Source organism: Colletotrichum costaricense (genome assembly GCF_030867565.1).
Source record: "Colletotrichum costaricense strain IMI 309622 chromosome Unknown Scaffold_15.1, whole genome shotgun sequence".
Classification (NCBI taxonomy): Eukaryota; Fungi; Ascomycota; class Sordariomycetes; order Glomerellales; family Glomerellaceae; genus Colletotrichum; species Colletotrichum costaricense.
Window position 1 is genome coordinate 871,364 of NW_026848244.1, and position 11,970 is coordinate 883,333.

General features: G+C 51.8%; 7 protein-coding genes across 7 annotated transcripts; 5 read left to right on the plus strand and 2 right to left on the minus strand.

Annotated features, from left to right (window-relative positions):
* Positions 1-189: 189 nt before the first annotated feature.
* CCOS01_12638 (GMP synthase) lies at positions 190-1,107 on the minus strand (the record flags this gene model as incomplete). The annotated part of the gene is made up of 2 exons (XM_060460786.1): positions 190-716; positions 789-1,107. The coding sequence occupies 2 exons, from the start codon at positions 1,105-1,107 to the stop codon at positions 190-192; spliced, it is 846 nt and encodes a 281-aa protein (XP_060308834.1).
* A 1,431-nt stretch (positions 1,108-2,538) lies between these two features.
* On the plus strand, positions 2,539-3,588 carry CCOS01_12639 (uncharacterized protein; the record flags this gene model as incomplete). The annotated part of the gene is made up of 1 exon (XM_060460787.1): positions 2,539-3,588. The coding sequence occupies one exon, from the start codon at positions 2,539-2,541 to the stop codon at positions 3,586-3,588; it is 1,050 nt and encodes a 349-aa protein (XP_060308835.1).
* A 1,648-nt stretch (positions 3,589-5,236) lies between these two features.
* On the plus strand, positions 5,237-5,437 carry CCOS01_12640 (uncharacterized protein; the record flags this gene model as incomplete). The annotated part of the gene is made up of 1 exon (XM_060460788.1): positions 5,237-5,437. The coding sequence occupies one exon, from the start codon at positions 5,237-5,239 to the stop codon at positions 5,435-5,437; it is 201 nt and encodes a 66-aa protein (XP_060308836.1).
* Positions 5,438-6,249: 812 nt separating this feature from the next.
* On the plus strand, positions 6,250-6,708 carry CCOS01_12641 (uncharacterized protein; the record flags this gene model as incomplete). Its single annotated transcript, XM_060460789.1, has 1 exon — positions 6,250-6,708. One exon carries the CDS (start codon positions 6,250-6,252, stop codon positions 6,706-6,708), a length of 459 nt encoding a protein of 152 aa, XP_060308837.1.
* A 618-nt stretch (positions 6,709-7,326) lies between these two features.
* Positions 7,327-8,551, minus strand: CCOS01_12642 (uncharacterized protein; the record flags this gene model as incomplete). The annotated part of the gene is made up of 5 exons (XM_060460790.1): positions 7,327-7,333; positions 7,650-7,805; positions 8,113-8,140; positions 8,222-8,229; positions 8,385-8,551. The coding sequence occupies 5 exons, from the start codon at positions 8,549-8,551 to the stop codon at positions 7,327-7,329; spliced, it is 366 nt and encodes a 121-aa protein (XP_060308838.1).
* On the plus strand, positions 8,250-8,864 carry CCOS01_12643 (uncharacterized protein; the record flags this gene model as incomplete). The annotated part of the gene is made up of 1 exon (XM_060460791.1): positions 8,250-8,864. One exon carries the CDS (start codon positions 8,250-8,252, stop codon positions 8,862-8,864), a length of 615 nt encoding a protein of 204 aa, XP_060308839.1.
* A 1,201-nt stretch (positions 8,865-10,065) lies between these two features.
* Positions 10,066-11,821, plus strand: CCOS01_12644 (exopolygalacturonase; the record flags this gene model as incomplete). The annotated part of the gene is made up of 7 exons (XM_060460792.1): positions 10,066-10,581; positions 10,635-10,715; positions 10,764-10,826; positions 10,894-10,990; positions 11,083-11,432; positions 11,495-11,596; positions 11,672-11,821. The coding sequence occupies 7 exons, from the start codon at positions 10,066-10,068 to the stop codon at positions 11,819-11,821; spliced, it is 1,359 nt and encodes a 452-aa protein (XP_060308840.1).
* Between the last annotated feature and the right edge of the window lie 149 nt (positions 11,822-11,970).

Consider the following 11,970-nt stretch of genomic DNA (forward strand, 5'->3'; position numbering starts at 1 on the left):
ATATTGAACCATGTCATCGTGGTAATGAAACAACATCGGATATCTTTATCCGTCCTCAAATTTGGCCACACACATTGTGGTGTGGACTGGGTCTCTACTCAGACATGACAGCTGAGCTAGCTTCAGGATTGACAAGTAAGTTTCTCCACAACTGGGCAGCCGTTACTACAACACCATTCCTACCACCCATCACTCTATCTCATCATCGTCTCCGTGGAAGAACCTTAGAATAGCCGCTGCGACCAGGTCACCATCGTGTTCCCAATGCGCAGTCTCCGCCGCCTGGTCCGCATGTTCCATATCCTGAATACCGCCACTGTCAATCCTCATTTGGATCTGCCTTTTTACCATATCCTCATCAAACGCCAAATGCGCCTGTGATGTGAAGAGCCGGCCCTTGATGTAGACGCCCTGCACCTTGGTGTGCTCACTGTGACCCCACACATCCACCTTGTCGCTCGGCTTCAATAGGCCCTTGGAGCTCTCGGTGGTAGGTGGCGCGACGACTTGGTCTTGGTGCATTTGGTGAAGATGCACATGATTGTCTTCTGTCTTAAACAGTTGCTTACCCACCGGGGAAAGGTCGATCCGACAGTGGCCTAACTCCCAGTCTTCTGATGGCGCTGGTGCGACTTCGGCGCCGAGCATCCGGTTGAGAAGCTGGTGGCCGAAGCACACGCCGCTCAAGTGGAGATCCGGCCGGCGCTCCCAGAGTTCTGTTGCCCGGAGTCAGTACCGCTGGTTGCGGGTGTCTGTAAAGGGTATCAGTGGCTTGAGTGGTGACGAACCTTGTAAAACTCCGAGGAGTTTGAGAATCCAGGGATTATCTCCGTGTGCATCATACATGCTTCCGGTGATCAAGACACCTTGATAGCTGTCGAAATCTTCAAATGATGGGACTGTACCTCCCTTTTCCTCTACCACGAACTTCTGATCTGTATCGACTCCCAACGGAGGGTCGTGTTCAGCGCCGGCATGCTGGAAGTGTGTATGCAGAATTTCTCCAAAGCTCCCCTTCGCTGCATGGGTGTCAGGATGGGGGTTGTCCGTCTCCAACACAATTATCCGGACTACTGGCGCGTCGGGGGCAGGGTATTTCTTTGACATATTGAATGTGTTTCGCCCAAGGGGCTTGCAGTAGAGTAATGGTGACAAGGGTGTTGAACTCGGGCTGTTTTGATTATTCAATGGGCAACTTTGGGGTATCGGTGAAGTAAAAAAAGTTGCAGGTAATTCACAGGCGCAGCGCAGTGGCTCATACATTACTTAAGGGTGACGCTCAACCCCCCGAGACTCCTTCTATAGTGACGCGTTGTGATGTCGAGTAACTAACTACATAGGCCAAGGGAAACATTCCTTAGCATTCTGCCGTTGCGTCCGGGTCATCTGAATACAAAATTGACGTCAACAATTCGCGCGCGACTATGTTCTGTAGGGCTGAGGTGAATGGATTCTTCGATGACGGCAAGTTTTCTGCATTTGAATTTTCATAACATAATTCCCGTCCTCAGTCCACTACACCGGCGGCTCGGCGGGTTCCACAGGTGTGGAACTACTGCTGCTTGGCCCAAGTTCAAGAAAGTTAAATCAAGTATTCCAGGCTTGTGCCACCTCCCAAGCCATGGCGAAGCTTGCGTGGAAGAGAGCTGGGCTGGATGACTCGGAAGTTCAGTCTCGGCCAGCGTGAAGACAAATGATGAGAATTAGCTTCTCAGCAAGTCTGCATTCAATGTTTGGCTCTTCACCATGGTGCTCAAGAAGCCGAGAGAGGGATCTCGGGAGATAAGGAGAGTGGCTAGGGCCAACTGCCCAGACCCCGAACTCGGAAGTCCACCACAGTGTCCCCAGTAATAACTCGCCCCAACCGTGGGAACAATGGGGAAATGCCCCGGAAATATAGCATCACAATGGACCAAAAAGCCCACAGTCCAACTTTCGCGCAATATCTGCACTGACGTTGCAAGGGCAATGGGAATTTACGACTCGGAGATAATGCTCCTATCTACATGTGATTCAGTCGAGGGTTCCGCAGCATTCTGTGAGACCAAATTTGTTTTTCGAAGCATGAGATTCGAGAACAACAAAGAGGACTCATGAAGCCTGGGGGTACAGCGCAGGGCATCGTAGCGAACTATTTGGATTGTGATGGATGCAACCAGTCCCTCCCTTGATGCGGTAAATAGCAATTAGACGCAAACTACCTTGGACACAGGGAGTAAGTGCCTCGCAAGGGGAATTTTTCTTCAAAGAAGCACCGCATGATTCAGCGTTTTCTTTCGCGATTCTGCCGAAAGGCACAAGAAGTTGTCTCGTCAGAAAAAGGTGCCTAAGCGACACAAAGCAGGTAACGAATAACAACAACTAGGGAGCACAGATGCCTTCAGAGGACCAAGAGCACCATTCCAGATATAAGAAGACTCGAGTAGCCCGTCTTACGACATCCTCTCGACGACTTGATCGAGACAGTCTCAGTCCCTCCACTGTTTGGCACCTTACTTGAGAAACATTTCAGCTCAACCATCTAACGAGTTTGATAAAATGGACAGAGAAACCTTGCAAAAGCTTCGCAACATGCACTTCGGCGGAGGGTCTGGTGGAGGTCTCGGCGGGGCCAGTAGCGGAGGGAGCCAAGGAGCTCCCTCTGTCGTCGGTTCGGTCGACGAATCACTTGATATCGGCGAAGGCAACGATGCATTCACTGGCAACCGATGGGACTCGGTCCCGTCGGCCCAAGCCGGCCGCCCTCTCATTGGCGCTCCGCACCAAATTCCGCCCCAAAGTCTCCAGCAATCACAGCGACCGTCCGCATACCCGTCCGGATATCCGTCGCAGCAGCCCGTCCCGCCGTACATGCCGGTCGGACAAGGGCCGGTCGATCGTCTCGTACCCTCGGATGCAGCCGCAATGACGGACAAGCGCGAAGTAATCCGAAAGGTTTTCTGGCCGGAAATCAAGTCTTGGATGACCTCCGACACGGCCCTCCAGCAGTTTGCTGCTCCATGCCCCAAATGCTCAACATCAATGACCACCACGCCCGGCCAGAACTCGAACCGCGCCATGGTTCTCGTTTGCGGTCACATTCTGTGCGAAGCGTGCATCAAACAAATTGCAAATCTTTACAACCTCGGTCAACCAAAGTGCCCCTACTGCCCGGGCCTCATCGGCCCTTACTCGCAGTGCGCTCAAAGCTGTATGGATGTGGGCATGATGGGTTTGCCTCTGCCGGGGAGCATGACCGAATTAGACAAGTTCCCGCTCACCACTCCCGAGGGCGCCTCCCGCCCTTCGTGTTGCTTCACGTGCCGCGCTCTCCGCATCGAGAGAGCGACCAACTCGCTAATGAGAGCCATACTCAGCGAGACCAGGTCCCGTGCGGTTTGGGCTCCCAGATACGACCACAAAGCTGATGGGAAAGATTACAGTGACTACAAGCGGGTACCAGCGCTTGACAACCTTATGAGGCAGATCCGAGACATTGCGCATAGCGATTATATCTATCAAAAGTATACTTGGCTGACGCCGACTGCTGAGCAGAAGAGGCAGGAAGCTTGGGTGGAGATGCTGGACACGGGACGTCATGTCTCGTAAAGGCATATTCAGCTGCATAGGCATTAGACTGTGTAGTTTCTATTGAGGATCGGATCTGGGTGGCGAACCAAAAGGAATTCGTCTACGGGAGCAGGAGGAAGCACAGGATTGAGTCAGCAGCTGCACACAATGACAAATTTAGGCTTTACCGAGATGATTATGTTCTGGCTGACTACCTATTACTGGAATTGAGCTCTCCTTCAGGCCCAGCCGAGTTTGAAGTACCCCGAAATTGCATTCTAAAGGTGTCAAACTCAGATCCCATTTTCCAACCATTCTGAAAATCAATGGCGCCAAACCATAGAGTTCTTGGCGTATGGAAAAGCTTCAATATGTAGATCTGGATAATGTCTTGGCCATACAGGATTATGCAGGTGCAAGGAGACAACCGCAAGGCACAGTCGCTCATCTGTGCCACGGTTATAAGGATAAAGCCCAAGGATCCGTGTCGAAGGTAGCCGCGGTTGTTGTCTTGCCCGTCAAGCTAGTCGCTGTGAAACACTTACGGAGGCAGTGCCTAGGCCAATGGTAAATCTCCGAGTCTTTCTTTAGACAGGCGGAACGTCACTGAAGATCGTGAGAGACATCGGAATCGGGTTAATCTCCTAGATCAGCATTGCGTCTCCGTATTATCGTAGCTTATCGACGTGTTGTATTGACTTCTTGTAAGAACTTCGGCTGGTAGTCTCTCCGACTACCGGTCGGTACTGTACGGAGTACGGGCAGTCACTTACTCACAGTCAATATTGACTACGATTCGCTAGATGAATGGCATTTCAACTACATCAAATCCACAATTGAGGGCTTCGGATCTGGCTTTTACAGGACATGACAGTGTTGACATGATAACTCCTTCGTGGCGTGATGTGGCAAGTATCCAACCAGACTAGCATTTCCAAGGCGGCATGCCGCTCACATGCGACTCTACATGTGCAAACAATCACCGGTGGGATCGTATTTGTTTTATGGTGACGAGTCAGCTGGACATCTGCAAGACTCAAGGGGCTAATTACCCGCAGACAGAAATTTTCTGACGCAAGGTTTCACACGCGAGTGTGTTTCCGCCGGTGGCACGCGCCGTTGCAAGGAAGTGCTGTGGAACGGCTCAACCTAGCCTATTCAGACACAATCAGCGACCAGTCTCTAATGGTTAGCGGTCAGTCAATGCATAAGAGTGTCAAGTTCGACATGGGCCTCTAGTTCACCCAACCATTCAAACAGTCTTTCTCGATGCGCGCGAAATCACTCTGAAATTTATTCTACCAAGAGCTGTCAATGTCAGATCTTCATTGCAAGCTGCTCTACTTCGGAGAAGAATGATTCAATGAGTGTTGTTTGACTCCGTTGACTCGGATCGGTGTAGGAGTAGGTTTGGGTCCCAGCTTCGATTCAACGTCGCCCGGTCCAATCAGCATCCACGTCGGGGAAGCGGTCTTGAGGCTAGAATGGCAAATCCTCGTATGCGACGTTCTCCGGGCGAGTAGATGGTGTATGTCGTTACGGTTGTAGAATAGGATCTCTTGGAAGTCCTGGGCGCAGCCTTGGTATCCCGATCGCTGGCCGGGCCAATTGTCTTGGGAAACGCCCGGTCCTTGGCCATCGGCAAGCAGACATCTTGGCGATCATGGTAGGTATTCATGTGCAGACTATGGCTCTTCTAAGTAATTTACTGATATTTCTTGTCGGAGCTGCGAATGGTAAAACGGCCTTGCAGCTGCTAGCCTGTGGCAGGTCGCAGATCGCATCCTCGGTAGACAACCCCTCGTGCCCCAACATCAAACATCAGCTTCATCTATCTTTACTTCGCAACACCATGGGCAACAGAGAAGAGATTGCAGCGCTCTCATAGAAAGAAGCTGCTTCTTGACAAAGCCAGGGCCGCATCCAGCCCAGTTGCCAAGACTCTATATGGTTTCGGGGAGCCCTCGTTGTTGGAGGTCTTGGGACTTGGACCGTTTCACCTCCGCTCAGACGCACTTCTCCACCACATCCCGCGTAACCACCATCATCACCATACCATCGATGGAAACCACATGGCCCCCCTGGATCAACTCGCGGCTCTGCTGCCCTTCTCCTCGAATCCCAAGCGGAAACCCCCCTCCTCAAGGTCCGTGTGCCTGTTAGTCCCTGGAGCTTAGAACGCCCAAGAACCTATCATCTCTTGTCCAAGGCACCTGGAAGAGCTTCTATTTTTGACAGAGCCGCTTGGCCTTGGCAGCGGCAGGTCTTGACACGCATGACGGCGCCGCAACCCCGAATGGCATGGTCTCCGCGCCTCTCTTGTCCCATCCTCCACCTTCCAACCTCTCACCTTTGACACTCTCTCACTGGTTGTGGTTCTGGATCTGGTCGTGGTTCTCCATGCCAGGTATTTGAACCTCTTCTTGGCGCTCCGTGGGGATTTCATTCATTACGCTCTCTCCTCCCACCTTGCCTTGCCACTCGTTGACGCGTGTGCTATTACCTGATTTCCGTCATCTCTCTTTATTTCCTCCTCACTTCAGCTGTGCTGTTTGTTCTGCTTCTTCGATTCTCCGCCACCAAAGGAATCCCCTTCTTTTTCAGTACTACCTAATAATTCCTCTTGAGGAGAGAGACACTTACCGGCTGCGCCGACACACGATACCCAATCTTTTCAATTCAACTTTCCAATATTTCGCCATGCAGATCACCAGCACCCTCATGACCCTCGCCGTCCTGGCCGTAGGGATCAACGCCGCCCCCGCACCCCTGAACATCAACCTCGGCGCATACTCCCCTGCGTTGGTAGTCGGTGATGGTGCGCTTACATTCGGAGGCGAGGCGGAGGCTGGAAAGGGTAAGGGAGGCGCCGCCGCAGGCGAAGGCGCAGCAGCCGCAGCCGCTGCCGCTGCCGGCGTTGGCGCCCCCGGAGCCGCTCAACAAGGCATCGTTGCAGGCCGAGATATTACAAAGAGGGTGGAGAAGCGCCAGAGCGGCTTCGATCGTGCCCTCACGTTTGCCGAGGCCGCGCTCACAAAGGGTCCCAAGATCCAGCTCGGAAACGGCGAGGGCGGTGCCGGCGTCGGTATCATCGTTGACAACAACCCTACCGCTGCTGCTCAACCGAACCGTGCCGGTAAGGCTGAGAGGAGGAGATAGGTGGAACAGTTGTTCGTTTTGCTTTCCGCGAGGGGAGGAGAGCCGTTGCGTAATCTTGCTAAAGTCCGATCGAAGTAAAAGTAAGTTTGATGAATTCTCTCTGAAGAAACGAAACAGAACGAATAGCTGACTCAACCCTCTTTCAGATACTGCCATTGATACTCTGTCAGAGTAGTTGGAGTTCGCTCGCCTGGCCCCCGTTGATCGAACGCAATTCTGTTCTTCAGTCTTTGAATGAATTTCTGCGGACTTATAAAACCGGCAATCCGCGCGCGCGCGCACGCGCTTCTTGGCACTTTGGCATGATGATTTTCTCACTTAACCTCGTTCGTGTACTTTTGGGGGCATGTAATATTTCCAGGCGTGGTGTAACTTTGGGGGACACAAAAGAGATTTAAAATGACGCCTTGAGTTCGCGGGTGCAAAGGATAGATCGAGCACGATCAAGGACGTGACGACACCTGGAAATAGTAGCGATGAGGTCCGGCATCGTGTCACCCGTTGAGGTAGCAATTAACTTCGTCGGGATTTGTTCTGATAACTGCCGTGTCCTTCCGGTCTTATCTTTGTGAGATTGATGACGAACTCTCATCCAGGTTGGCCGATGCAATGACCGCGTTAGTGTCTGCATAGGTTGATGTTAGTCAAGGTTGGTTGGGGGCCAAATTCGCACACGCGAAGTAGGTCCGGCAACTAAGATGCCGCCGCTGTTGATATACACCGTGTCTCACTGAAAACTAAGCACATGAGCACTCCAGTCAAGGGTCTCACTCACACAGATCCAACTCGACGGGCCGGCCCCCGTGTGGGTGTGTATACGATGTCTGACTGTGCGGTACTTGCTAATGGCTGTCCGCAACTCAATGACATTGGTTCGGTTGATTAAAACTCCTGCACCTTAGCCCGACCAATTCAGCTTATTGGTGGATCTGGTCTCTCACCCCCATTTATCGCAAGTGTTGATGGGCAGAATCATGTGCGCATTTTGCATGTTCATGGCACCACGCTGTCGGTCCTCACTGGCCAGCCTCAATGCCTTGCAGCCTGCCTGCAGGTCTTTTGGATGTGTCAGGCGCAGCCGTACGATATCGACAAGTCTGGGCAGAGAGGTGTCAAAACAAGGTTAGTCGCGTCTTGAGTGTCTTATCTGATGTGTCTGGGGGGGCGTGGTGTTGCCTGTGGCGCTGCAGCTCGTTCGTAGGAATTGCGTCTATGCCTAGTCTTGGCCTTGCGATGGAAGTATGCGGTGGATGCTACTTGGCACCCGTGAGAAGTTGTAAGATGGTAAGCAACTTTCTCTGCGAACCACAGCCTGCTTCTAGATTCCTGGATAAGAATGACACGTCTTGCACTTTCTTTCCTTTTTCTTTCGTACTGTGGCTTCTTCGGTCTTTTGACACTCACTCATGTGGTTCATTGTTTACCACGCTATCTAAGTTACTTAACGGTACCATTTTGCCTTAGCCAGTGAGGCCTTCTCTTCTTGGCTGGATATAACGAATAAGACGCTTACCAACCAACCTGATGAGATCCTGTCAGCAATGCATACCTCTCCCACTCCGATTTCGCTGCAACCCCGCGAAACCCCTCTTCCCGTCGCTGCCCGACAGGAAGAGACAGGCTTTCATGTCATAACTCAGACGATCTATCGACCAAGTTCAACTTTCGTCACATACGTTACACTAGGGAGCGGGCCACCGACATCATACTCCGATGGCAACCCGGCCGACCCGCCAGCCGCTGCTCCGACCACGGACCCACCACCTCCGGACCGATCAAGCGGATCCCTATCAAGCGCACAGATAGGAGGAATCCTGGGTGGCATCGTGGCCTTCGTCGCCATTGTTCTCATCGCTTGGTTCTGCATTTCTCAGAACAAGAGAAGACCAGGACCGCCACCGGACTGGGACTCCTTGTATTATGACTCTTCCTCCGAAAGCGGGGTGACCGGGTCCCGTGGGCCGAGGACACCAAGGATACCTCCGCGGGTCTACCCGACCCGGGGCCGACCAATGCAATACGTTCCAATGCCACAACCACAACCACCCGAACCTTTCCACATTAATCGTTACGACGCATGGAAAGTCAAGACCAATGGACCAGCTCGCCGTCAGCAACCCCCGCCGCCTCAGCGCTATCGGACACGGGTTTTTTGAGAAGTTAACTCTGATAAAAGTCTGGTCTCGGACGCGGCCTATCGTCTATATCGCCATGTTGCGGATTCTGAAACATTCCCTTTGTTCTTCCAATATACACACAGCCACGGAGGAGGCTATTGGACGTCTATGGCGCGAGCGGAAGTGATTCACGAGGACAACATGATGTAGTCAGGTCTTGAGGACAAAAGCAGGACAGCAGGGATATGATCAAGGACGGCCGGTTGGCTTTGATACATGCAACATTTGATACCCTCCCCCCCTCTCCCACTAGCAGCTGATCACGGTTTTGTGACTTCTTTAATGGGTCATTTGATTTCGAATCCCCTTAATAAGTCAAGCTTGGCTACCTTCCCATGGTCGAGATCAGTTTGAAGAGCATTCCCTTATACCTTCTCGACGATGAAGCAGCACAACGATCCTGATCGTGAGAATCTCGAGGTTATCATTGTTTGGATTTGCCTCGGAAGCCAGTGACAAAGATTTCAACGAGAGTCAAATTCACCATGATCACTATGATCTGTCGCTTGGGGTCTCGAATCGCGCTGCCCTACATCGATGTACCACCAACAGCCTGAATGGCTCCATTCTTCTGCGAGGGCCTCTAGACTCCATTGCCTAATCTGCGGGTAGATGCTTTGAGACCAAGCTCCCGTTCCCAGTTTTCTTGAAGATGAGGGTCTCGAGAGCCCAGTGCTTCAGCAAATATCTGCTACCTGTGTGATCTCATATTATGTCAACGCCAAGACCGGAAATGCGAAGCAAATTGCACCCACCGGCTCGCTAATTGCCTCGCCAAGTTGTCTCTGATAATTTCTCCGCATCCCTCTTTACCCCGCGCTCACAAATGGGTACAGTATGCGGAGAAGCGCAAGAAGGATTCAGCCGCAAGGGGTTCGTCAGGTTGAAGGGAATGCTCTTTTGGGAAGAATCAACGTGTTTGCTCGCACCCCAGTCCGCGAAATCTTCTACCGACCGGCCGAGGGACCTTACATGAACCCCACAAATCTTCCACGTATTGTTGCATTCAATCTGGGGATCATGATGATATGATCCGCCGCCGGTGACATTTCATTAAACTTAAGCTCTTAGGATTTTGGGTATTTGAGTACGGATGGCTCGGGGACTAGGACTCAAGTAGTGACGCTTTCACATCTCTAACACCACTCTGTCATTCCCGTGTGCGTGCAACTTTGTCAAGATGCGGACCACCTCTTTGGCTCTATGGGCCGCCGCCCTTGGCCTGATGTCGATTGTTTCCGCCCAGGATGAGCTTCCCAAGCGCCCTAAGGTTGAGCCCGCTCCGTTCAACACCGGAAGGGCCATGCCATTTTCGCCTCCCAGAGACAAAGACCGCTATTGCTACGTTAAGCCGAGCTGCACCGAGGGCAAGGACGACGCGCCGAAGATCCTCAAAGCCTTCAAGGAATGCAACGACGGCGGCACGGTGGTGTTCGACAAGACCTACCTCATTAGCTCGCCGTTGGATCTCACCTTCTTGAAGCACATTGACGTAGTAATTACCGGCGACATCCAGTTCAATGATGACCCCCTCTACTGGGCCGACAACAGTTTCAAGTTCGCTTTCCAGAACCAGTCAGTCTTTTGGAAGTTTGGCGGCGAGGATATCAACATCTATGGTGATCTTGGGAACGATAAGTCTATCATTGATGGTCGCGGTCAGGCATACTGGGAGGCCATTCAGACCAACAGTAGTGTAAGAACGCCAGGTCATGCTACTTTTCGAGTGTGCTAAACAGGACATAATAGCTCTTGAGGCCCATGTTGTTCTCTTTCGACGGAGCGAAGGGGGCGACAATGTCACACCTTCGGATGCGCAACCCTCCCAACGTGAGTTGTGACCACCACATCCAGATTGTTACAGGCTAACGAGACCAGTGGTTCAACCTGATTGCGAACAGCACCGATGTCATTATCAGTGATATGGATCTTAAAGCCCAGGTAGGTCGCTCCACTGATTTACCCCCATCTCAGGGCGGCGCAAAAGCTGACACAATAATTGGGACAGAGTCAAAATGGTGTCAAGATCGCCAACTCGGATGGTTGGGATACTTATCGGTCCGATCGCATTGTGATTCAGAACTCAGTGATTATCAACACAGACGGTGAGTTTGGCCACGGATGATCTGGTTGCTTGCAGCCTAATTATCGAAACTCTCGTCAAGGTTTCGTGAACTAATCTCGATGGCTTATGCAGACTGTGTGTCATTCAAACCAAACAGCACCAATGTTGTCGTCCAGAACCTGGATTGCACTGGCTCACACGGCATGAGCGTTGGCTCCCTGGGCCAGTACAAGGGCGAGACCGACATCGTCGAGAACCTCTACATCTACAACACAACCATGGCCAACGCCAGCGATGCCGCTCGGATCAAGGTCTGGCCAGGTATTGAGACTGCTTTCCAGACACTTCTGAACGGTGGCGGTGGTCTCGGGCGTGTCAGAAACGTCACGTATGACCTCTTCAAGAATACCAACAATGATCGGGCTATTACGATCACGCAATGTTACGGCCAAAAGAACCAAACACTCTGCGAGGAGTTCCCAGTAGGTCCCTTCGTTCTCTCTGAGCTCTTTGTACAATTGAGTGCTGATCATGGTGATTCTAGGCCAACCTTACAATTTCTGACATCACTCTGAAGAACATCTACGGCACGGTTTCAACCAAGCTAGACCCGCAAGCCGGAAGCCTTGTTTGTAGTGCCGCAGACGTAAGCTTCCCATCCATCGCTATGAAAGAGCATTGATTCTCCGGACACATCACTGACATTAGTTTTACGATATAGCGTTGCAGCAACATCCGCGCCGAGAACGTCACAGTCACGGTGCCAAGCGGGAAGCCACCTGTGTACGAATGCAAAAACCTGGACAAGAACTTGCTCCAGATCAACTGCACGTCCGGAACAGATGGAGATCGTGATACCACCAATGGATAGATGAAGTAGACTCTATTCAGAATTACTACAGCTGCGGGTTGAGCTTGTAACAACCCCTCACATTCTTGACCACAACTTATCCAAGTCGTATTTCATCGATCAGATCATTCAAAATCAACAACGCTCTATCTTCTGGAAAGTATGGTGTA